This window comes from Carassius gibelio, chromosome B14 (assembly GCF_023724105.1).
Source record: "Carassius gibelio isolate Cgi1373 ecotype wild population from Czech Republic chromosome B14, carGib1.2-hapl.c, whole genome shotgun sequence".
In the NCBI taxonomy this organism is placed as follows: Eukaryota; Metazoa; Chordata; class Actinopteri; order Cypriniformes; family Cyprinidae; genus Carassius; species Carassius gibelio.
The window spans coordinates 10448763-10474934 of record NC_068409.1 but is presented as its reverse complement, the minus strand read 5'-3'; the positions used below and the strand labels follow the sequence as shown (position 1 = coordinate 10474934).

Below are 26172 nucleotides of genomic sequence, written 5' to 3'. Positions count from 1 at the left end.
TTGCTTATAAGGTGATAACTGCATTTCGTTGCCTTGTACCTTACATGTGCAATGACAAAAAAAAATTAAATAAATCTAATCTAATCTCTCAAAATGAGCCACCTGTTTGTTTTAAACCTGTTTGGACAAAAAAAACCGGGGGCTTCCCATTGTTTGTTTATATTTTAATTTAATTTTATTCTATTTTATTTTATTTTATTTTTTTAATACTTTTATTTTGAAGAGCTGTCAGTGACGCCTCTACCGATCTGTGGGTTCAGCACCGGCCCGTGATCATCACTGTTAGTCAGACGGTCCTCCGCTCAGCTGTGCGCAGGTCGATGGAGAGCCACAACTGGTGACAGCATCGTGTATGTTTATACTCTCGAAGCGCTCGGATAGAGATGTCCACACAGGGTTACGCGAATCCGAGCTCGTCTGTGAATAATTACAGCATGAGTTCCTCTCAAAACGGAGGCGGAGCGGCGCCGTGTCAGAACGGTACGGGATTAAAGCGAAACCACCGGAGCTAACACGCTAAAGCTAACTCCAATATCACATTAAAATGCAAAGATAACTGGCTAAGTGTTTGAGCTAAAATGCTAACGGCTAAACTGAATTGCTAAATGCTAAAAATTCTAGTCGAATCCACTTTAAAAAGCTACGATATGTTAGCTAATTTACCTTAGCTAAAAGCCTAACGTTAAGCCTCAGCTAACGTTAAGCACCTGACATCTGCGTCTTTGATGTGGGGACTTCGACCGCGACATATCACAGTACCATTTTTCTGCAACTTACTTGTCATTAAAATCATATAACAGTTTAGATGTGTTTTAATGAGGATTAAAGTCGGTGTGTTTTAAGTTACTGTCATTAGCCCGTTAGCGGCTAGTTAGTTATGGTAACGTTAGCTTAGTTGTTATTCTTCTTGTTTTAGGGGCTAAAAGGTCCGAGTTATTATCTGTTAAGACTAATTTACCATAATTGGGAAGTTAAATATGTCACTGTCTTGATTGTATGTCGTTTTATATTAGTTGCAAGCTGAGTTCGTATAATTGCGCAGATTTTAGCCGAATGTGGTAAATATTTACTAAATATTCCCAAATAACCATCATTTACGGATTCATTTCTTAAAACATGTTTTAATGTACCTTTATACAGCATTTTTGAAATTATGAGAATGTGAGGTGTACTTTATATCACGTTAATATGATTTTGACAATATTACCGTTAAACTGCGTTAATAACAGGTTGGTTAATATTTTCTAATGTACATCTAAGATTTTTTTAATAAGGAGTGACAGGTGCATGTTGTCAAAGTCAGGAAGAAATCTTTGTAAAATACTTAATATTAAAATGCTATTATTTAAAGTATAATGGATTATCATGCAGTGTTTATATTATTTTATAGTTTTAATTAATATTTGGATTATCCTCAAATAATTTTTCATTTTATTTCATTTTATAGTCATTTTATTGTTATTTTTTATATGTCTATGTTGTCTTTAGTTTTAGCTATTTTAGTACTTTAAGTTAAACTAGATGAAAATAAATTTTGAAATGTTTATATATATATATATTTATAACTAAAGGTATTTAGCTTTATATATTTTTTTTTTTTTTCAGTTTTTTTTTCAGTAGTTTATTTTATTTCCAGTAACAAAGGCTATTCATCTCTGAGTTTAGTTACCTATACTAACCCTGTTAACGTGTAAATATGGTTTATAAATATGATAAATACATAATTTGGAAATCATTCAGTATTGTGCTATTACCGTCACTTATTTTTAAATTGAAATGAAAATTGATGCAGGTTTCACTTGTTGTTTTTTACAGGTTAATTTGTATAAAATATGTGATTTGTCTAATGATTATGTGTCATATTTCCATCTGATTTGCATGTTGAAAGCACAAATCAAATCCCTGTTGTTTTTGCCAGGTCCAGGACAGATGTACCCTGCCATGTATCCTGCATCCAGCTACTATAGTTCTGCTCCGCCTGCTGCTTACCCCACCGTGGCGGGACACAGCGCTCCTCCTGCCGGCAAAATCCCAGTTTCGAGCTCAGGCTATAGTGGGAACTATTACCAGAAGAGCTCAGGGCCGTCACCATATCCAGCACCAGGAACGCATCAGTACTCAAACGCCCCGGTACAGCCATTCCAGCAGACTGCGCCGTACGCTGGATATTATGGACAGGTTTATAGTCACCCCTCACAGGGGCAAACTCAAACTCAACCCCAACCTCAGCAGCTACAGCCCAGCCTGGTGCCAGCATCCAGTGGCAGCAACCTCGGCGCCCCGCTGTACCCCATCGTTTCTTACCCAGCAGCCCCTGGGAGCAGCCAGTACGGCACGCTGAGATCCTCCCAAACCACCGCTGGGCAGCCACCCGTTTCTACAGTAATGCCACCGCCACCTACCCAGAGTTCTTTGCAACAATATTCTCAAGGGATCGGGGCCAATCCCACACCATCTCACCCGGGCTACGGAGCCCCGCCTCTCAGCCAAACAGCCACTGTCAACGGCCAATCAAATGCAGGTCGGTTTGAATTTTATTATGTATGTTCATGCAACAGAATACAGTCAAACACATGTAAAATGTTGGAACAATTTTATTGATTGTGTCTTATCTGATGTATTTCTAGTTCAACAACACTATGACCCAAACCTCCACAATCCCATGAGCCATCATTACGCCACGGGCCCTCCTAACTCACAGGGCCCTGATAAAGAGAGGCCACCCTCAGGAACCCCAGGCACCTCTGTGCATTCCTCACCACAACACCATCCAGGTATAAACAGTCCATATTTACACGTGAACCAACAGTCGTTTGTTTCATTTCTTTCAGTAGACTGTGTTTTGACATTACGTGTCTTTTTTATTGTAGTGCTGATTATCTATATTGATTAAGTTATCTTTCTATTATTTGCATAATATACATTTGACATTTATTCAGCATTCTATAAAAAAAATACAAATAAATCATCTTATTACACATCTTGTGTAATATTATTTTATTAATATTATTAATATTATTACACAGGTTTGCGTTTGGGGGGGAATAAACAAATTATAATTTTGTCTGATAAAATTGCAGTTGCAATTATGAGATGCTTTAAAAAAAAAACTCCGGGTTTGCTGAGCTGCACAATTTGGTCAACATTGTATGATTATATATATCAGTATGAATGATGATGATTATTACAAAATATAAATTAAACAAAATAAAACAAATTTTTTCTTCATAATTTTACAAAATTAAAGCTACTCTTTTTTTGACAACAGCTGGGTTATAAGTAGTACTGAATGATTAATTGCATTTGCGCAAATGTCGCAATATAATTTTTTTTTATTTTTTTAACTACAGAGGCTGCGATTCCACTTCCTTCCACGTTTTTTCATATCACTGTATTATTGTAAATGCAATTAATCATTCAGAACTACTTATAACCCAGCTGTTGTCAAAAAAAAGAGAAGCTTTAAGGGCTCCCTGTGATTTCATGTCCAAATAAAAGATAGATTCATGTTTGAAAATTAAGAGAGCCATACATATTCTATATATTTATTTATTTATTTTTACAGTGAAAATCAGAAAATAAATATTTTTTATTTATTTTATGTTGTCAAAAGCAAGTGCTGCTTTAAGTAGAACACATCTAAGCTATTTTACAGAGGAAGCATCAAGTTGGCATGCTGCAGTGTTGCCAAGTCTGCGGTCTGGACAACCCCTCCAAAAAAAAGTCTATTTTACTCCTGGAACACGATTTTAAATGTTGGACCCCCCCCTTGAAACGCGATTGGTTTTTTTTGTAGCAAATGGGCAGGTTTTGTTGTGAAAACCTGGCAACCCAGGCACGCCTTATATGGAATATTTAAAAGTGTATATATGAACGTACTTCAATTCGGCACATTGAAATTACTCAAGCAGTAACAGTGTTAAGGTGCATTTCATTAATAAGTTAATATTAATATATTCTTATTTATTTAAAGTCATTACATTTTATTTTTAATTTGTTAAAATGTTACATTAGTAATTCGTTTTTTGTTTTTTTTTTACTTTAAAGTTTATTTAAAGTTAACAGACAGTGTTTAAAAAATGCATTCCATATGTTGATTACAGTGAATTACCTGAAGTAATGTGGTAAAGCAACAGATTTGTTTTTATATTTCTGCATTCTAGTGTGTGTGATTTGTATATTTATGTTTACACCAGGCTTATTTGTCAGTGTTTTATGTTGTCATAATTATTACATGCTTACAACGCTGAAAGTTAGACAAATCAGTCTATATGCTACTGTGATTGTAGTTGTTCAAAATGTCATTCATATCAATTCATGCATCACCTAATTTCATCATAACATATAGGCCTGTCCTGCAGAAGAAAAAAAATTGTTTAATCTGTCTAATATTGTGTTGCTCATACTATACAAGGATTTATAGCACGTCTCTGTGGAATAATACAGAACATAAAGAGCTTTAAAAAATAATTGCTATTAATTAATAAATAAATAATGACATTATTTTCCAAAATCGTTGTGCTTTTTATCAGAAGTTCGCGAAGATGCTTGTCCACATTTCCTCCCAAATGCATGTTAATGTGATCCAAACTCAGAGCAGATGCACAGTTTAATTAAATCACAGCAATGTCATGATTTCATGCAGCTTTACATCTTGCCCTCATACAAAAAAAATAAAGCTGTATTAGCTCTGTAAAGTGACGTTGTCAGCAATTTTCATTGATGTGTATTTATGGATTAGTTGTTGCAGTGTTCATTATGATGGTTGGTGTGTCATTCCTGACAGGTCTCACCTCTTCTGATGATTCTGTAGCTAAACGTGCCTCGTTTCTTACATGTCAACAGAGAGTCTGTCATATCATTCTGCTTACTTTTCTCACTCATTCGTCTCTTCCTGTGCTTTTTTCCATTCTTCCACCATGTGTCATTAGATTTCGGGTGATGCTTGTGTCCTTGTGTGATTTGGGTAGAACTCCAGCTCAGTTCTTGTCTTCTTTCTCAATACTGAACCAGTCTGTTGTCTCTGATGGTTGCTGTATTTCAGGGCTGCTGTATGGTGACCGTGGGGTGAATAACGCCATAAACTCGGCCGCGGGCGATCACTCCTCATCCAGTTCTGACCATGAGGAAGAGGATGAGGAGGATGAGGAAGCAGGTCTGCTTTCGCTTTTTCATTCTTCCACTCACCTCCCTTTCTCACTTCCTTCATCCCTCCATCCCAGATATCCATCTTTTTCCATCCCTACACCTTTCATTGAAAATAATGAATGCACACGACTGTACACACGTTCTGCTGTCTTTAACTGCTCCTCGAGATTCATGTCTCATTCTTGCCAGTTATTCATTCACTTGAAGTCTACAAAATCCCATAAACACACACGTTCATACAGTCTGTGTTCTCGTGGTGTGTGTTCATCTTGCTTTTTTGATAGCCTTCACAGAGCTACTTCAAGTGTGCATAAATACATTTGAAATGGATTATTAGCATATTGCATAAATATAATTAAAATTAAATAATTATATGGCATTTATATAAATAGCTCTGAATTGTCCGGGTGTAAATTCTACAATGCATGAATTAATGCAGAATGAATCAACAGTTGGCATCCAGTTTAATAAGGTTAATATGTACTTTCTGTAGTTCAGTCATATGAGTCAGGGAGGGAGACATTAAAAATCGTTGTTGTTATCTCTTAGTTTATTCATAATTGTTGAAATAGACAGTCCTGTTTTGAGTGCACACTTATGTAATGTACATTGGATAGATATATGGATAGAGATTCGGACTTATAACCCCGAAGGTTGTGGGTTTGAGTTTCAGGTCCAGCAGGGATTGTAGACCACCAGCTGCTCCCCTGCTCCGAGTGTGTGTTTACTGCTGTGTGTGTGCACTTGAATGAGTTAAATGCAGAGCACAAATTCCAAGAATAATATAAGGATAATGTTGAACTTACAGTGTTGTGTGATAATATACCTATGTTTTACAACATAGAATATATCAATTTGCATGAGTGCACTGTACATAGGTTGAATTTGGGATATATCATATATATTTGGGCATTCATTCTATCCTGAAATGCCCTTTTTACATGCACATGCAAATTCCCTTATGTGAACACACACACAAACTCCTAAAACATCATGTAAGAACATGCAAACTACCTGCCAGCATTCGGACCCCTGAGGCTCCTGATCTCTTCCCCGCTCCCCTGTCCCTCTTTTCTATGCTCATCCTCAGACCTGAAGTACAGCAATTGTTGATACCAAAAACACACTTCTCACAGAACCAGTTTCGGGAATGATGAGAAATTTGTCTCTACTTCCCACGAACTCATGTCAGAGTCACACGCCCACTCTCATGCGCACACACACACACACACACACACACACACTTTTTTTAGGGGTCTAAGAAAATATTGATACTCATTTCGCTATTTTGTTTGGCGATACTGTATCAGTTCTCAGAAACGGAATATCAATATTAAAAAAATGATAATAAATCATACAAGATTCATGGCATTTGTTTCGTATTGAGTTTATTTCCCGATGGCTAGATGGCAGTCTTCATCTCTAAACAAATCCTGAGTGACAGGAAATACTAGTAAAAGAGCACACCATTAATGTTAGCGTTAATGTAGTTCGCTGCTAGTAATGGAGGGTGAAAGATTTGTTCCAGTTCATGTTTCGGTGTACAGAGCTGAATACTGCTGTCATTCAGGCTTTTGTGGTAACGTCCACTGCGGGACTGTTGCACTGACGCCGCCTCAGCGGAGCGGAGGAACCGAGGCTGCAGTTTCTCTCACTTTAGGGGCATCTTATGCAGTTGGTGCAGTGCTTGCGTCGCGGTTTTTGATGGCGGTAAAGTTAGTTTAACATTCATTAGACATTCTGTTTTATTTTTGTCAATTAAACTCTTTAAGGCTGTTATGTTTTGAGCCCAAAATAACTTTACGTTGCACAAGGCTTAATTTCTAGTGGGAAAAAATTAACAATGAACCATTTAAATTAATTAAACAATTTAACTACGTGACATTATAATATAAAACCAATACTAAAATGTTCAGAAAAACATCCCTGTTATTGCTCAGTTTTTATAATAATTGTACAACTTTTAATGTATTCAATAATATAAATCCATTAAGCGACAACACCATTTGATCTGAAGATATCAAACCAACTGTAAAATATACAGAATATTATTCAGTATAATGCACAAGGCATAGTTTTTCAGATTCTGCCTTTATTCTTTCATATACATTATTGAAACCATATTTTCAACTGTTTTATTTACTGTACCCACTTAAATTAATTAAACTGACACCGTTTGAGGTAGGGCTGTGCAAAAAATCGAAGCCGATTTTCATGCGCATCTCATCAGTAAAGATGCTCCTGTAATTAGAAGTATATCTCCGGCACGTGCGCTCAGATCAGGGTTGCCAGGTTTCCACAACAAATCGTACCCAGTTGCTTCTTAAAACTAGTCCAAAACTAGCCCAATCGTGTTTTCAGGAGGCTCCCTGATAAAAATAGCTTCCCGGGGTAAAAATATTCATTTTTTGGAAGGGTTGCATTGGTAAAATTAGCATTTTAGGGGCTAAATATCACGTTATTGGGATTTCTTCAAACCGCGGACATGAAAAACAACCGCAGACTTGGCAACACAGGTTCAGGTGGAGCGGCAGTTACTACACAGAGCCGTAGTCTACAGACAACTAACACAAAATCGTTTTCAAAATCGACAAAGAATCGCCTGCGATTTTAACATCGATTTTGTGTAGATTGTCAGTGAATTACGGCTCAGTGTAGTAAATGCCAACCAGTGTTGCCAAGGCTGTGGTTGTTTTTCATGTTCGCGGGTCGAAGCGACCACAATACAAATAACGTGATATTTAGCCCCTAAAATGTGAACTTTACCAATGCAGCCATGCTAAAAAAAAACTTATTTTAACCCCGGGAAGCAATTTTTATCATGGAACCTCCTAGAAACACGATTGGGCTAGTTTTGGACTAGCTTTGAGAAGCAACTGGGCAGGATTTGTTGTGAAAACCTGGCAACCCTGATCTGAACGCACATGCTAGGGATATACTTCTAATTACAGGAGCGTCTTTACTGATGAGATGTGCATGAAAATCGCATTCAATTTTTTGTACAGCCCTAGTTTGAGATAATGGTATCAAACCAACTGTGTTATATTCTTTATAATCCACAATGCTTGTTTTTTTTTTAGATCATGCTTTTGTTTTTATATTGTTTTATTTTATTAAAGGATCCTGCAAGCACTTTAATTTATCCCCCTTTACTCATACTGCACAAAAAGTGGTTCAGTAACATTGAATGTTAAAGGGACTGATTATTACAAATGCAGATCCCACTGTGTTCTGGTTAAAATATTTTTATTTATTTAGTGCTAAGGTTTGCATATGATGATGTCTTCTTAATTACAGCTTTCCTTACAATATATTCTATTCTAAAATAAGAAATATCCCGATATATCGCCTTGCTTACTGTATTGCAAAATATCGTATTGCAACCCCTGTATCATGATACGTATGATAACGTTTGTTTTTTTTTATTAAGACCAAAGCAGCCTGTGAACACAGAGAAAGTCTCTTATTTAATAGGATAGACATGCATTAGTTTTTAGGCCATGTTGCAAAGTCATTTTATTTTTCTGGTTCTTTTGATATTAAACTCTTGTAAATATCATATGCATGAGTTGATAACTATAAATTTGTTATATAAATATAACTATTTGTTAAAGTTATACCGTTTTGTGGAAACGGTGTTACACTGCCATTTCAAAGTTTGGGGCATGTCAGATTTATTTTAATTTATTTTTATTTTTAAGAATGACTTATATTTAGCAAGGATGCATTACAGGAATCAAAAGTGACATTGAAGGCATTTATGATGCTACAAAAGATTATTTTAAATTCAAAACCTTCAAATTCAAAAGCAAAAACTTTCAACAAAAATAAGAACTATTGTTAATAATCGAGGAAAAAATTTTATAAAAATGAATCTGCAAATCAGCATATTAAAATGATTTCTGAAGAATTATGTGACACAGAAGACTGGAGTAATAGTGCTGAAAATTCAGCTTTATCCTCACAGGAATATATATATTTTATAAATGTATTGCAAGAGAGAAAGTTTCTTTAAATAGTAGTAATATTTAACAATTTTACAGTATTTTTTTATTAAATAAATCCACCTTGGTGAGCATAAGAGAACGTTTTCAAAAATATTAAAATCTTAACTATTCTAAACTTTTGACAGTAGTGAGTATCTTTATATAATACCTCAAGATGCAAGAGTACATTTTTTTTTTTTATCTTAAAATATGTTTTTGGCTGAGTTTTGTAGCAGCACAGTCTGTAATATCATCATTCAGACCTGGCCGGATCTAAATGAGTTTTCCAGGTTTGCTGTATGAGCTGGACTGTTTGCTCCTGCTTCATGCAGAAGTTTGTGAGAGTGTTGTGGGCATATAGTATTTTTAGCTGTTCATTATGAATTGTGTGTTGGGATGCTGTGTTTCTCATGGGGAGTTTGGATGTGTCATGTCGAAGCCTGCTACCGATTCATCAGGTTTCATCATCCTCGCTTGGTGAAACAGCTCATTTCATGGACTTCTTACATTCGAGGGGGAGTCTCTGGTTTGTATGGATGACTCTTGCTGTGTTATTCTAGGGTTTGCCTTGTCGATGGTTTCAGAAGGAAGTTCTGCTTCTCTTGATTGGTTGTTCGTCTCCTCTGTGGTAAATCTGCAATCAGTGATGAATGGCAACTGTGAATTATTATTTTATTTTATTTTTTCTTCATGCATCCAAACCAAAAATGAATGTTATGTGGTGGATGTTTCATTCTCCATCCGTTCTTAAGTTCAGGCTGCTGATCCAGTGAGGTAACAGATTGAGTACAGGATGACCAGGGCTTGGCCAATCGTGGCCCGTCTCTCTCTCTGGTCTGGTTACGGTAGTAGGGTTATGGAGGATTACTGTTAAATTAAGCTCTGTTGAGGATTATTGTCGTCTTCTCTAAGAGTCCTGATTCTATAAAACAGAGTTTCCGCTTGGTCTAAAAGCATCTTAAATTTAGTTGTATCAAATTTAAGGCCTTAAAAAGTCTAAAATTTTACAAGAAACTCTTAATTATGATTACAGGAGGTCTTCAATTTTTTTGACGGAAAGACCAGAAGTGCGATATGGCTGAATGTGATGATTACCCTTAAAAAGGCTAAAGTTATGATTTCACTGAATAAACATGAGTGCTGCACATTCAAAGTCTGGTGCTGCGCTGCTTTGTGTTCTGCCATTACTGGGGAAGCTTTCTACCATACGTCTACCAAACGCTCCACCTGCTGGCAGAGAATGAATGAGCATTTTCATTACAATGAGTTTTTTCAGGGTTCAGACCAATGCGAAAATCCACCCATGTTTTTATCCTGCAAACATGCAATGCATTATAAAAATCTAAACATAGGGTGTGTGCGATATGTATGCTCAGCGATAATATCGTATTTTTTGTTTTAATGATATATTTTATATATATATATATATATATTAGGGATGCACGATCATGATTTTTCTTGGCCGATACAGATTTTTTACAAGCAAACTGACTGATACCGATTTCAGATTTTTTTTATTTTTTATCTATAAGCAACAAACAAGAAAGAAGGAAAGTATGCATAAACAAAATGTTTATGTGGTATTTAATTGGCTTTTGGCTATTGAAAACAATAACCATCTGAAATTAACGGCAGTAACTGCACAGTAAGTAGCCTACATTCAATACAAACATAGTTGATACAGACATCAGCATTTAGCTTTGTTTTTGAATTGGGTTGAAACTACATAGAACTGGCCTTAAATTAAAACATTAACTGTAACTAAATGAAATTAAAGGCAACAACTGCATAGTTCTACAGTCCAAACAACACAATCAACACACATACAATAAGAGGTTTCTTAATCAGCATTCAGTATTTTAGTTTTTACATTTGGTTTTAAATTTAAAAAAAAAGGTATTTACCATTAAGACTAAATAAAAGTATGCTATATAAATACATTATTCCAAAATGTTAAAATCAAATAATGTTGGTGCGAATAAAACAAAGATGCAAAGTGTTTCATTCATCCAATGAAAAAACTAATATTAGGGTGATGATTCACATGTTATTTACTTGAGCCAATGAAAAATAAATAACTATTGTCTCTAGTTTAAAAAAAAATATATATGTATAGATGTGAATCATTACCCTAAAAAATGTTAATTGGATGATTGAAACACTTTTTTTCAGTGTGCTACAGCAGGAGATTTTTAAATCAATCAAGTCGAATTTCAAGGTAAAATAAAACATAATCATTCTATACAGAACTGACATTTACTTCTGGCTTTTCAGTTGTGTATGCAAGTTCTACTTTACAAAGAAAAAAAAACATTCCAGTTTTGTCACAGATTAGTGCGTTCCGTTTCTTATCCAACACACGAGAAGTTGACCTGAACATCCCTTCACTGTCTACGCTTGTGGAGGCCGTGAACAGGTACAGTATGCTCGCGCATGGAAAGGGACTCTTATTTGTGCGTTAGTACACCAATGGCTGATTGCTTGATTCAGACGTGTAGCTCTGTAATTCCAGTGCTGAACTGCTGCCCGTGTCCTGCACACAGATTTCGAAATACTTCCACACAATGACATAGCGATTGCTGATCTTGTATTTTAAGTAAAAACCGTCCCGTTCCGATTTATGGCCGGCCAACCGGTGCATCTCTAAAATATATATACAGGCAAGGATACTAAGATTGCACCTAAATCAACAATTTATAGGTTCATCAAGAACTTCAAGGAAAGAGGTTCAATTCTTGTAAAGAAGGCTTCAGGGCGTCCAAGAAAGTCCAGCAAGCGCCAGGATCGTCTCCTATAGAGGATTCAGTTGCGGGATTGGAGTGCCACCAGTGCAGAGCTTGCTCAGGAATGGCAGCAGGCAGGTGCGAGCGCATCTGCACAAACAGTAAGGCCAAGACTTTTGGAAGATGGCCTGGTGTCAAGAAGGGCAGCAAAGAAGCCACTTCTCTCCAAAAAAAACATCAGGGACAGATTGATCTTCTGCAGAAAGTATAGTGAATGGACTGCTGGGGACTGGGGCAAAGTCATATTCTCCGATGAAGCCCCTTTCCGATTGATTGGGGCATCTGCAAAAAGGCTTGTCCGGAGAAGAAATGGTGAGCACTACCATCAGTCCTGTGTCATGCCAACAGTAAAGCATCCTGACACCATTCATGTGTGGGGTTGCTTCTCATCCAAGGGAGTGGACTCACTCACAATTCTGCCCAAAAACACAGCCATGAATAAAGAATGGTACCAAAACACCCTCCAACAGCAACTTCTTCCAACAATCCAACAACAGTTTGGTGAAGAACAATGCATTTTCCAGCACGATGGAGCACCATGCCAAAAGTGATAACTAAGTGGCTCGGGGACCAGAATTTTGACATTTTGGGTCCATGGCCTGGAAACTCGCCAGATCTTAATCCCATTGAGAACTTGTGGTCAATCCTCAAGAGGCGGGTGGACAAACAAAAACCCACTAATTCTAACAAACTCCAAGAAGTGATTATGAAAGAATGGGTTGCTATCAGTCAGGATTTGGCCCAGAAGTTGATTGAGAGCATGCCCAGTCGAATTGCACAGGTCCTGAAAAAGAAGGGCCAACACTGCAAATACTGACTCTTTGCATAAATGTCATGTAATTGTTGATAAAAGCCTTTGAAACATATGATGTGCTTGTGCTTATATTTCAGTACATCACAGAAGCAACTGAAACCGAGATCTAAAAGCAGTTTAGCAGCAAACTTTTTGAAATCGAATATTTATGTAATTCTCAAAACTTTTGGCCACGACTGTGTGTGTGTGTGTATATATATATATATATATATATATATATATATATATATATATATATATATATATATATATATATATATATATATATACACACACACTATATTAAATGGTTAAATATTTTACATTCAAAATTATATTTGTTTAACATTAAAGTATATCCTGTGTGTGTGTGTGTGTATCATCTGTGTGCTTGTAAACTCTCACAGGTGGAGACAGCTCTTCTACAACCACAGGCAGTGCCTCTCCGGTTCCTAACAGTTATGAGTCTCTGGAGGGCGGCGGTTACTCGGGTACATCCTTACAATGCTCACGGAGACATCTCAATGCCAGATCTGCACTTGAGTGATTCACTAATGCTTTCTCTCTTTCTTTATCCAGATCTTGCAGCTCCTCCTGCTGGTGTCCCCGCCAAGCAAGCTCCACCCTTCGGATACAATTATCCAACCGTGCATCCTGCTTACCAACAAAACCCCGCCCCCAAACCAGACCCCTCCCCCTCTCACGGAGGGTACAACCCACCAGGATACCAGCCTTACTCGCAGGTATTGACTAGATTGGGATTCAGAAAGTGTGTCATTCAGGAAGAGGTGTGTAAAATGGTTGCGTATGTGTTTTTGTAGCCTTTCCCGTCGCTGTCTGAGCTGTCGTCAGCGTTAGGAGGCCTCGGCGGCGTTTCTGAACAGGAGGCTGAAACCTTGAGACCCGTGAATCTACTCCAGGAGAGAAACATCCTTCCTCCCAAACGCGCACCTCCACCTGAGCCCAACCTGAGCAATGACCTGCGCAAGGTCAACTGCAGCCCTGAGTAAGTAAGAGCAGAGAGATGACGCCCGTTTGTGTTTGTCAGAGTTGTGGTTTCACACAACAGGTGCAGAATGAGAAAACAGCTTGGTTTGTTTAACAGTTTCTCTCTCTTTCGGTCTCTTCCAGCACTTTTCGCTGTACTCTCACTAACATTCCTCAGACTCAAGCGCTATTGAACAAAGCTCGTCTGCCTCTTGGATTACTGCTCCATCCCTTCAGAGATTTAACGGTAGGAGCAAAAAGCCCAAATAAAAATCATGGTCTGGTTGATGTGCTATGTAGAAGTTCATAAATGTACACTTCCATTTAAAAGTATTTTTTTAATTAAAACTTTCTTGACATTAAAGACATATTACAAGCATGTGTATTTCAAATAAATGCTGTTCATTTGAACTTTTTATTCATTAAAGAGTTATAAAAAAGAACAGTCTAATCTAGAGCTTTACTGAAACAAACATTAGGTCATGATAATGCAGGTTTAATCATCTCCTCATTAACTTTCTCTCTTTGTCTCTGCAGCAGTTACCAGTGATCACCTCTAACACTATAGTTCGTTGTCGTTCGTGTCGGACGTATATAAACCCTTTCGTTTCGTTTCTGGATCAGCGCAGGTGGAAGTGTAATCTGTGTTACAGAGTCAATGATGGTAAGAGTCTTACAATTGTGTTTGTTTAGTCTTTAGTTAGTCTGATCTAGTGTTTCCCAAACTAGGGTTCATGAAGCAAATCAATGAAATCATAAGAACGTCGTATTAAAAAGAAACAGTTTAAAAAGAAAACGGTCAAAATAAAACTCTTAAAAAAAGTTTGGAAATCCCTAGTTTAGCCTGTTACAGTTATACAGTTATAGTTGTACCATAAATTACTATTAAATTATCTAAAATAAACAGTTTTCTCACATTAACATGTTCTTGAGGGTTTGGATATGTCCTGATAAATTGTCTTCTCGATCAGTTCCAGATGAGTTCATGTATAACCCTGTAACTCGTTCATATGGTGAGCCTCACAAGAGACCAGAGGTCCAGAATTCAACGGTGGAGTTCATCGCTTCCTCTGATTACATGGTAAGTGTGTGTGTGTGTGTCTGTCTTAATGACCTTTAATGTTATGCCCGAACATTAATGTACATTTGCTTTCTCTCTCCAGCTTCGGCCTCCTCAGCCTGCTGTGTACCTGTTCTTGTTGGATGTATCCCACAATGCTGTGGAGTCAGGCTACTTGAATGTGTTTTGCCAGTCATTACTGGACAACCTTGAAAAGTGAGATATTACAGCTGATTCAATGTTTTTGATTGTCCCGCACCTCAGATGTGATGGTGGCTGTATGTGTCTCCCTCCCAGGTTACCCGGAGATACTCGTACACACATCGGGTTTGTGACGTTTGACAGCACCGTCCACTTCTATAACCTGCAGGAGGGTCTTTCTCAGCCTCAGATGCTGGTGGTGTCTGATATTGATGGTAATTCTGTCTGATTCGCTTACTTTTCCTTGTATGTTCGCCGACATTGCACATTTAGGCTGACTTTTGTCTAAATAATCAAGTTTTAGAAATGCAAATTGGCCAACTTTGATTGATAATAGCCATTTACACACCTAAATTGTACAAAACTTTACATAAATTAGAAAAAAAATATAGTAGAGTAGCAGTGTGTGTGTATGTGCACGTACATTTATATAAATATATATTTATACAATTATATTTCTGAATTCCTATTTTTTGTAGTTTATGTCTGGAATATTACTATTGTTATTTATTTTCTGTGTGTGTGTATGTATGTGTATATATATATATATATATATATATATATATATATATATATATATATATATATATATATATATATATATATATATATATATATATATATTAAGCAGTCTATTCAATTTTTGTATTTCTATTATTCTACTTAATTTTGAATATATTAATATTATAATATTAATTGTTTATTATTATTGATCTGAATGCACAGTATCTGATGTTATCTGACATTTTTCACAACTAATGATTGCTTTTGCTGCAGGATTTGGTCATATATCATTGTTTTCACATATATACTTCACATATATACTATACTTTATTGCCTTTTTTAAATTGTGCATTCATAACAGCCCTACGGAGCATTTCATTGCATCTGATGAGTGATTGAGTGACTTTTTTTGTGATTTTCTTAGATGTTTTCATCCCCACACACGACAGTCTGCTGGTGAATCTCAAAGAGAGTAAAGAGGTTTGAATCTTATCATTCTTTCTCTGTATTTTAAGACCTTGTATCTTTGTGTGTGCGAGGTCAGCTGTGTTTGTGTTCCCATTTCCCGGCTTCATATCTCTGTATCACACAAGCTTTGATATGTGACACCGTTTTTGCAGCTGCGTTATCTGACAGAAAGTGTGTTTGTGAATACTCTCACAGCTGGTGAAGGACCTGCTCAATGCACTGCCGGGGATGTTCACGCACACACGTGAGACCCAGAGCGCTCTGGGTCCGGCTCTGCAGGCAGCGTATAAACTCATGTCCCCTACAGGAGGTCGGGTGTCCGTGTTTCAGACCCAGCTGCCCACCCTCGGCGCTGGACACCTGCAGTCACGGGAAGACCCCAACCTCAGATCTAGCACCAAGGTACCACTCCTGAATCATCATTCAACTTAAACAGATCTTGTTCAGGCATAAATGCAACCATTCATATCAGTGGATGCTCAGTGATTTAAATATGGGAAGTTTTTCAACCAGTTATAAAGGAATTAACATTTGCCAGAATAGAAATTGGCTTTAGCAAGTTGTTAAAGTCATGACTTCATAAATATTCTGGCTATAAATATTCAGAGTTTCTTTAAAAGTCTTTTAAAAAAAGTCCTAAATATAGTTTGTACAAACTGAAATTGCTAAACAAGTCATAAATAGTATAGCAAAAGTCTTAAAGGGATAGTTCACCCAAAAATGAAAGTTCTGTCATGTAATTACTCACCGTCGTGTCGTTCCAAACCTTGTAAGACCTTTGTTCATGTTGGGAACACAAATTAAGATGTTTTTGATGAAATCTGAGAGCTTTCTGATCCTCCATAGACACTAAGGGAACTATCATGTTGAAGGCTCAGAAACGTAGTAGGGACATCGTTAAAATAAGTGAACTATTCCTTTAATGGGCCTTATATTTTGGGGACAAAAAAACAGGATTGGTCTTATGTGATTATTGAACTGTTAAACTCAAAAGTTTATCATTCCATTAACTGTGAGTGCTGCAAAGGCTAAATTTGGGGCTGTTCTCCCTTACACTCAGTTAATATCATGCATTTATGTTTGGCAGATAATTATGTTTCAGTGAATGTTCAGCATTTTGAGTGTTTTGTTTGCTTGTTTGTGTTCAGAATGTCCTGCACTTGGGTCCTGCTACAGACTTTTACAAGAAACTTGCTCTTGACTGTTCTGGACAGCAGATCGGAGTGGATCTGTTCTTACTGAGCTCCCAGTACTCAGACCTGGCTTCTTTAGGTACACATGCACACTCTTAATGGGGTTTTTTCCCAGCTCTTAGTTATATGTGCCTTAAAGTTGTGAAACAAACTTTTTTTTCTTCTTGTGCAGCATGTGTGTCCAAATACTCAGCCGGCAGTGTCTTTTACTACCCGTCCTTCCATCATGTTCACAATCCCGCACAGACCCAGAAATTCCAGAAAGATCTGCAGCGATATCTCACCAGAAAGATCGGGTTTGAAGCTGTAATGAGGATCAGGTGCACCAAAGGTGAGGGGGCGGAGTTACACCGGCTAATTCTGTGCCACAGTTGCTATGATTGACACTTCCATTAACCAGTATCCGCAGGTCCTTGTGATTTCATGTCTTTTTTTTTTAATGACACTTTCTCTGATTGGTCAACAGGCTTGTCCATCCACACTTTCCATGGCAACTTCTTTGTACGCTCCACTGATTTGCTCTCTCTGGCCAACGTGAACCCAGACTCTGGTTTTGCTGTGCAGATGTCAATCGAGGAGAGTTTAGCTGATACTTCGCTCGCTTGTTTTCAGGCTGCTCTTCTTTACACATCCAGTAAAGGTAATCAAGCATTTTTTGGAGTTATACTAATCCATTTTGACATGTTTACAACATCAGACCACTCCCACAAACTGAAAAAGATTGGTATGCATTTATGATTGACAGGTAAACGTCGAATCCGAGTGCACACTCTGTGTCTGCCGGTGGTCAGTCAGTTGAGTGAAGTGTTTGCTGGAGCTGATAGCCAGGCCATCTCATGCCTTCTGGCCAACATGGGTGAGCAGAAGAAACACATTGACATTTTTAGTGCAGTATATTACGTCAATATATTGTGCAGAGTGTCCTGTTGCTAGTATGATGATGTTTTCTGACGCGTTGCACAGATGTGATCAAATGATCATTTAAATTTGTTGCGCTTTTATTTCTCCATCATTTAGTAGCAAATTTGAGCAATTTAGTTGTGTTTTCATCATTGAAAAGCGGAAACATCATCTCTGTCTCTGTTCGCAGCTATCGATCGCTCCATCTCCTCCAGTCTGTCTGATGCCAGAGATGCGTTAGTTAATGCCGTGGTGGATTGTTTAACGGCATATCGTGCTAACGGCTCAAACATCCAGCCCTCCGGTCTGATCGCCCCTGCCGCCCTGCGTCTCTTCCCTCTATATGTACTTGCTCTGCTCAAACAGGTGGGGGCGCTGAATGCACATACGCCACAAGTGATTCCCTTACTAACCACATGTAATTCAAAAACCATTCAAAGGATCAAATCGGTTTCTTAAGAGGAAAAGTTCAAGGCAAAATTTGTCACTGCATTCTCCAGAATGTGTAATGTCAGAATGTAAATTGTTTTATTCATCTGTTAATCATTTGATATACTTCATATGTCGCGTGTTTGGTCGTTCAGAAAGCTCTGCGAACCGGCACCAGCACCCGTCTGGATGAGCGAGTGTTTTCCATGTGTGAGTTAAAGAGCCAGCCACTGCAGCAGATCATGCGCATGGTTCATCCAGACCTCTACCGCATCGACAACATGACCGAACAGGTAACACACATTCATACGGGTGTGGAATATAATGACGCAGGATTGTAGAGTCCATCCCTACTGATTAATATTCCTTACCACCATCTGTTGCCATTGAGCCTTTGAGCAGCAGGTTTAATCCCAGGTTATTTTAGGGAGCGCTGGCCCTTTAATTAGTGACAGTATTATTAGTTTTCTGTAAATTGGTGTGTGATTTAAAAAAAACTTTACAATGAAAAGCACTTATTAGTCTGTTAATCCTAATTTGAACATTTACCAATATATTATTAAAATCATATGTTGTGTGTGTTTACGTTAGATAATGGGCATGAGATAACATGAACTAATGACGAACACCTGTATTTTTATTAACTAACAAAGATTAATAAATACCGAAACAAATTAATTTCTCATTGGTTAATTGCTGTTAATGCATTTATTATTATTAACAAAGTGTTAGCCAAAATATTTTTGGCCAAAAATATTTTGATTGGTTTATCAGTATGACAATAATATAAATTATTGTAGTGTACATTGTTGCTATTGTTTACTATTGTATTATTTACTATTATAATATGCGGCAGTAATATATATATATATATATATATATATATATATATATATATATATATATATATATATATATATATATATATATATATATATATATATATTATATAAGTATTAGATAATATATAACAAATCATATTTAGTTTTATTACTTTTTTGTTATTATACAAGTAATTTATTTTTAATAAGTTATAGTACTGTTTATCTTAAATTGTTAATTTTCAAATGTTAAACCATCAAGCATTTATTTTATCAATTTTTTTGGTGGAAAACTGCAGGAAGCCTTTAAAGTGTCTCTTTAGTTGTCAACAATCAGTTTATAAGTGCTTCTCAATACAGTTTGAGAAGATTATTTGACCTAAATCATGATTTTGGATTTATTTCAATTAATTGTGCAACCCCACTTTAAAACCTAAACAGATGTTAGTATAGATTTACTTTTCCAACTGTAATCATTTTCTGGCATTTACAAAGTTATATATATAATTTTTTTTTTTTTTTTTTTTTTTTACACACATTTACTAACATTTTGTTGTACATCTTTTTCAGTCTTAAATTGTAGTTGTATTGTGGCACTACAACAAACAAACAAAAACATAACACAGCCTGTTTTTAAAAAAGTAGGCAATAATGTTGAAGTGTGGGATGGGAAGACTAAATTGCTGTGATATCTGTCCTGTAGGCGGCGCTGCACCTGAATGACTCTGTGATTCCTCAGCCTCCCTTACTTCAGCTCACTGCAGAGAAACTCACCAGAGAGGGGGCTTTCCTCTTGGACTGTGGCAGCGTAAGCATTACTGCACAAAACCACATCAGTTATCTGGAGAGAGCAATGCTGTGTTACAACAGCTTCTCTAATTAATTCTACACTGTGGTTTCTGCCCTCTGCTCTGTAGGTGATGTATTTGTGGGTGGGGAAGGGCTGTAATGAGACATTCATACGTGACGTGTTGGGCTTCCAAAATTATGCATCCTTACCGTCCAACATGGTGAGTGTGTATGTGTATTGTATTGTGTAAGTATTGTCTTTCACCCTGTTGTTTTAAAGGTGACGTATCATATTTATCCTGAGGAACAGGGTTTTCTTGCTCTTTTGAAAAAGCTGCCAAAATGACATTTTCAGGAATCACATTGCATTGATGTCACAAACACAAGCATATTAGCATAAAGTCTCTTACATAGTTAGACATTATAAAGGTACGACCTATTCACACATTATTAATATTAAGTGACTTAATGAATGACTGCTTGAACTGAAGTCATAGCAGAGCTCATTTATTCATATGCGTCTGAAAAGCAAAGGAGCACAAACAACCAGTTTAATTTCAAGGGTCAGAAACAAGAAAAGATTACTATCCTAAACTAAAACCTAAAAAAAAAAATCATTACTTGAAATTAAATCAAAATTAACAGAGATAAAATAATATGCAGGTACTTAAAAATGTAAACCTAAATAAACTAAAGCTTAATAAAAAAAAAAAAAACGTAATGACAAAATCACTCAAATTTAAATTATTAATAGAAAATATAAAAAAAAAATGTATTCTAAATATTTCCAAAACTATAACAGTATATCAATGATACTAAAAAATAATTAAAAAAAAAAACTGTTTTTGTTGCCTTTTTTTGTTGTTGTTGAAACATCAGGGAAGTGATTTATAGACTATGGCCTCTTGCGTGCTGAAACAGCATTCCTGCCGCAGACACACATTGGCTCGTGTTTCTCAAACTCTGTGCTCATATGATCAGAATCTCCATGTTATGAAAGACAGAAGCTGCTTCTGATCAGCATTAGAACATCAACTAAAGTTTGTCTCTCATTCAGCTCATTTGTTTTTCATTTTGGAAGGCGTCACTGTCGGTTGAGATTATCTCACCCTGGAGGGGATTGAGGGCCATGTATCTTTTCTCTAAATGATCTAAACCTCACATAATTCACTCCAGCTTCAAAACAAAAACCACTGTCCTAAACATCTGAATGTTACTTAGATATCAGGTTATTGTCCCCACAAATTTAACTTGATTTTTCTGTACTCCATGTGTTTGTTTTTATTGTTTACATTTTTCTGAATTCCATTTTAATGTTGGTAATAAAAAACCATGTCTAATTAATAAAAAAAAAACATTCACTTATATAATTAACAGTTTATTATGAGGTATAAAAAAAATTTTTTTAGGGCCCTATGAAATCAGTTGTATTTTTACCCAAATCCAATTTTTCTTTTTTTTTTTCTGGACTTGATTCTATATTAATTTTATTAATTGTATTTTTTTTTATTATTAAATAATACATTTAATGTTAGTTACCAAAAGTGTCATTTGTAATTTATAGAATTAACTTACCATACATTTTTAATAAATTGTAGTTATGTTTTTGGGGCCCTATGGAGTTTCCATTTTATTTATTAAGTAATTCTGTGTTTTTGTTTGTATGGATTCCATTTAGGGATGCACCGATCATGATTTTTCATGGCCGATTCCGATACTGATTTTTTTACAAGCAAACTGGCCGATTCCGATACCGATTTCCGTTTTTTTTTTTTTTTTTTTTTTTTTTTTTTTTATCCTTTAAGCAACAAACAACAAACAAGAAAGAAGGAAGGTGTCCATAAAAACTTTAGTCCATACTAAACTTTTTACGATAAGTTTCACAACAAATAAATGATTTATTTCAAAAATTCTGTTGTGTGTTAAAAATTTTTTTTAAGATTTAATACATATCATAACGGTGGTAATCAAACAGAGTCATGAATTTTAAATATAATAAAATATAATTCATTTAATCTGTAAATCATTTAATCTGTTTTTTTTTTTTGCCACTCAAAAGTGCTTTAGCTTTCATCTTATTGACAAACGCAGAAATAATTTTGGGATTAATAGAAAACCCGTTTGTTGTTGTTGTTTTCCAGACTGAGATCCCTGAGCTGCAGACGACGTATTCAGAGCGAACTCGAGCATTCATTTCTTGGCTGCTGGAGTCTAGAACCTTCCTTCCTGCTTTTCATGTGGTCAAGTATGTCTGCTCTCTCTGTTTCTCCTAAACCCATTCAGCTTTCTTTCCCAATCTCTGTATCTCTCCCTTTCCGCCGCTGTTATTCATAGTTACAGGGCAGCATAATGTTCCTGAGGGAGGATGGTGTGTTTTTCAGCTATCACAGACTGCCTCCTCTCACTGTGGGAGTTGCATTCCTTCGAAAGTTTTTTTTGGATGTTGCATGGTTTTGAAATCCATGTTTTAAAAGAGCCCACCAACATTTCTCGCATTTTTTAAGTAATACTTCACCCAAAAATGACATTTCCTGATTATTTACTCGCCCCCACGTCTTCTAAGATGTAGATGTTGTGTTTCATCAGCCGATGAGTTTTGGAGGGAAAAATTCCAGGATTTTTCTTCATTTAATGCAGGTGGTCAATGTAGGCTAGGTGATGTTGTTGTTATTATAACATTAGTATTTTAAAAAATGAAACATCTAAAAGCAATATGACGATCTCAAATAACTTCAGGCATTGCATTTGAGCATGAAACTAAACACTGGTAATATTCATTGCCTTCAGCATGTAGATACAGTATTGTTCAAAATAATAGCAGTACAATGTGACTAACCAGAATAATCAAGGTTTTTCGTATATTTTTTTATTGCTACGTGGCAAACAAGTTACCAGTAGGTTCAGTAGATTCTCAGAAAACAAATGAGACCCAGCATTCATGATATGCACGCTCTTAAGGCTGTGCAATTGGGCAATTAGTTGAATTAGTTGAAAGGGGTGTGTTCAAAAAAATAGCAGTGTGGCATTCAATCACTGAGGTCATCAATTTTGTGAAGAAACAGGTGTGAATCAGGTGGCCCCTATTTAAGGATGAAGCCAACACTTGTTGAACATGCATTTGAAAGCTGATGAAAATGGGTCGTTCAAGACATTGTTCAGAAGAACAGCGTACTTTGATTAAAAAGTTGATTAGAGAGGGGAAAACCTATAAAGAGGTGCAAAAAATGATAGGCTGTTCAGCTAAAATGATCTCCAATGCCTTAAAATGGAGAGCAAACCAGAGAGACGTGGAAGAAAACGGAAGACAACCATCAAAATGGATAGAAGAATAACCAGAATGGCAAAGGCTCAGCCAATGATCACCTCCAGGATGATCAAAGACAGTCTGGAGTTACCTGTAAGTACTGTGACAGTTAGAAGACGTCTGTGTGAAGCTAATCTATTTTCAAGAATCCCCCGCAAAGTCCCTCTGTTAAAAAAAAGGCATGTGCAGAAGAGGTTACAATTTGCCAAAGAACACATCAACTGGCCTAAAGAGAAATGGAGGAACATTTTGTGGACTGATGAGAGTAAAATTGTTCTCTTTGGGTTCAAGGGCCACAGGCAGTTTGTGAGACGACCCCCAAACTCTGAATTCAAGCCACAGTACACAGTGAAGACAGTGAAGCTTCCAGGGATCATGGATCAGTTTGCATATGTTAAAATACTTGAAGATGTTGCCCTATGCTGAAGAGGACATGCCCTTGAAATGGTTGTTTCAACAAGACAATGACCCAAAACACACTAGTAAACGGGCAAAGTCTTGGTTCCAAACCAACAAAATTAATGTTATGGAGTGGCCAGCCCAATCTCCAGACCTTAATCCAATTGAGAACTTGTGGGGTGATATCAAAAATGCTGTTTCTGAAGCAAAACCAAGAAATGTGAATGAATTGTGGAATGTTGTTAAAGAATCATGGAGTGGAATAACAGCTGAGAGGTGCCACAAGTTGGTTGACTCCATGCCACACAGATGTCAAGCAGTTTTAAAAAACTGTGGTCATACAACTAAATATTAGTTTAGTGATTCACAGGATTGCTAAATCCCAGAAAAAATTTTTTTTGTACAAAATAGTTTTGAGTTTGGACAGTCAAAGGTAGACACTGCTATTTTTTTGAACACACCCCTTTCAACTAATTGCCCAATTGCACAGCCTTAAGAGCGTGCATATCATGAATGCTGGGTCTCATTTGTTTTCTGAGAATCTACTGAACCTACTGGTAACTTGTTTGCCACGTAGCAATAAAAAATATACTAAAAACCTTGATTATTCTGGTTAGTCACATTGTACTGCTATTATTTTGAACAATACTGTAAATGTTAATATCCCAACACATCCTATATTAGAATATTCAGATATGCATGTGGATAACCCAGACATCACTACGTGATTTCAAAGCCATGCTTCTCTCTCTTCTCACATCTTTATTTTGGACTGCATGCTGTGGCAAGCTGTATATATATATAATTTGTTAGCTGGATTCATGAAGCTATCCAAATATGGATTTTGGACGGTCTTCTTTCAGTTGCATTAGATTTGTACATTTTGGATGTGTATAATTACTGTAATTATTTACATTTGTTTAACCAGGCAACTCAGTTTATTATTATTATGTAAAGGAATTAAAAAAAAAAAAACATTCCAGTCATAATCCCAACTTATTTTTGTTTTTTATAATGCATAGTGTTAATATAGTATTTTCCGCTATTCTGATATTTATAAATACTTTGAAAATTAGCTTTTATTCTTATGTTTTCCATTTTCATTGTAATGAAGTGATTTTTTTAAATAATTTTTTTGTCTATACTATGGAAGTCAGTGGGACCCAAAACTGTTTGGTTACCAGAATTCTTAAAAATATCTTCTTAAATGAACGCTTTTATTTGAATTTATTTAATTGGATTGACTGTCCTTTCAAAGACCAGCAATTGAAATCATTTTATATATAAATAATATTTTGATGAAATATTGGAAGACACATGCACAGATAAATCATTCACAGTAAATTAGGGCCAGTGATGATTTCATGTTGACTTTAATCCTCATGCAATTCTTGTTTTTCTTTAAGGGACGATGCCTCGACCAAGACCAGTTTTTTCCAGCACCTCGTGGAGGACCGCACTGAATCTGCCTTCTCTTATTACGAGTTCTTGCTTCACATTCAGCAGCAGATGTCGAAGTAGAATGGAGGAACCCCATAGAACCGGCCCCAGGTTTAAGGCTAGCTTCTGTTCCGCGGCTCAACTATAGCAAGGGAGCTCTTTGATTGGACCGCAGAGAGGCAGAGACACGCCCCCTGGCACCACCAGCCAATCAAAGCCTGTGGCTTTGTGCGGGAGTGTTTAAAGACAATTAAGGATAAAATAAGTTAAAAAGTCAATAATTATTGGACTATTATGGCAACAAAAGAGAGCACAGAGGACAAAGATGAAATGTTGTGGACTCGACTTGCACATAGAGACACTGAACAAGCTGTTTTCAATCATTCCCATCTGCTTACTCCCCTTTCATATTTAGCCATCATCATGATTAGCCAGATGCAGCGAAGAACATTTTTGGTGTTCATTTTCCTGTAGCTAATATTGTGTTTGTTTCCATTGTCAGAATCATTGTAAGCATGTATTTCAGGTTTTAATACATGCAAATCATGCAGAGTTCTTTGTTGCATATTATTCACTCTAAAACACTTTTGTGCTTTTATGTTTTCTTTATTTGCTCCTTTTGTTCTCCTCCTGACACTTCCCCTGTCCCAATGCCTCCTGTCCTTATGTAATATGGCTTGTGAAACCCTGTCCATCGTGATCGTGTAATAATTCATCTGTCTTCATCCAGCATCGACTCAGCAGTGGCTGCTCAACTTCTCTCATCTTCTCAACATCAGCTGCTTGAAACCGTTCAATGAGGCTACGAAGTTCCTCGCTGGCAACGCTTTGTTTTCTTTGAGAAAATGGATCAGGCCACCAACAAATGTTGCTATCTACTTTGTAACTCTGAACACACAAAAAAATAATATTTTAATGTGCTTTAATTTATGACAAGCTTATTGAATAAAATTAAATGATAATTCTA

At 36.5% G+C, this 26172-nt stretch overlaps 1 protein-coding gene across 3 annotated transcripts; it reads left to right on the top strand.

Moving 5' to 3' along the window:
* The first annotated feature begins 241 nt into the window (after positions 1-241).
* Positions 242-26172, top strand: sec24b (SEC24 homolog B, COPII coat complex component). 3 transcript variants are annotated; one of them, XM_052574610.1, is made up of 24 exons: positions 242-350; positions 1919-2521; positions 2628-2774; positions 5045-5155; positions 13118-13201; positions 13290-13453; positions 13532-13716; positions 13842-13944; positions 14235-14361; positions 14669-14778; positions 14861-14973; positions 15055-15173; positions 15887-15942; positions 16126-16332; positions 17079-17202; positions 17296-17454; positions 17590-17763; positions 17869-17979; positions 18214-18389; positions 18608-18745; positions 19977-20081; positions 20191-20283; positions 22204-22307; positions 25172-26172. In XM_052574610.1, exons 2-24 carry the CDS (start codon positions 1930-1932, stop codon positions 25284-25286), a joined length of 3417 nt encoding a protein of 1138 aa, XP_052430570.1. In that variant the 5' UTR covers positions 242-350; positions 1919-1929; the 3' UTR covers positions 25287-26172. The 3 variants fall into 3 exon arrangements, with proteins under 3 accessions (XP_052430570.1, XP_052430569.1, XP_052430571.1); XM_052574609.1 differs by having other exon boundaries at positions 250-480; XM_052574611.1 differs by lacking the exon at positions 5045-5155 and having other exon boundaries at positions 251-480.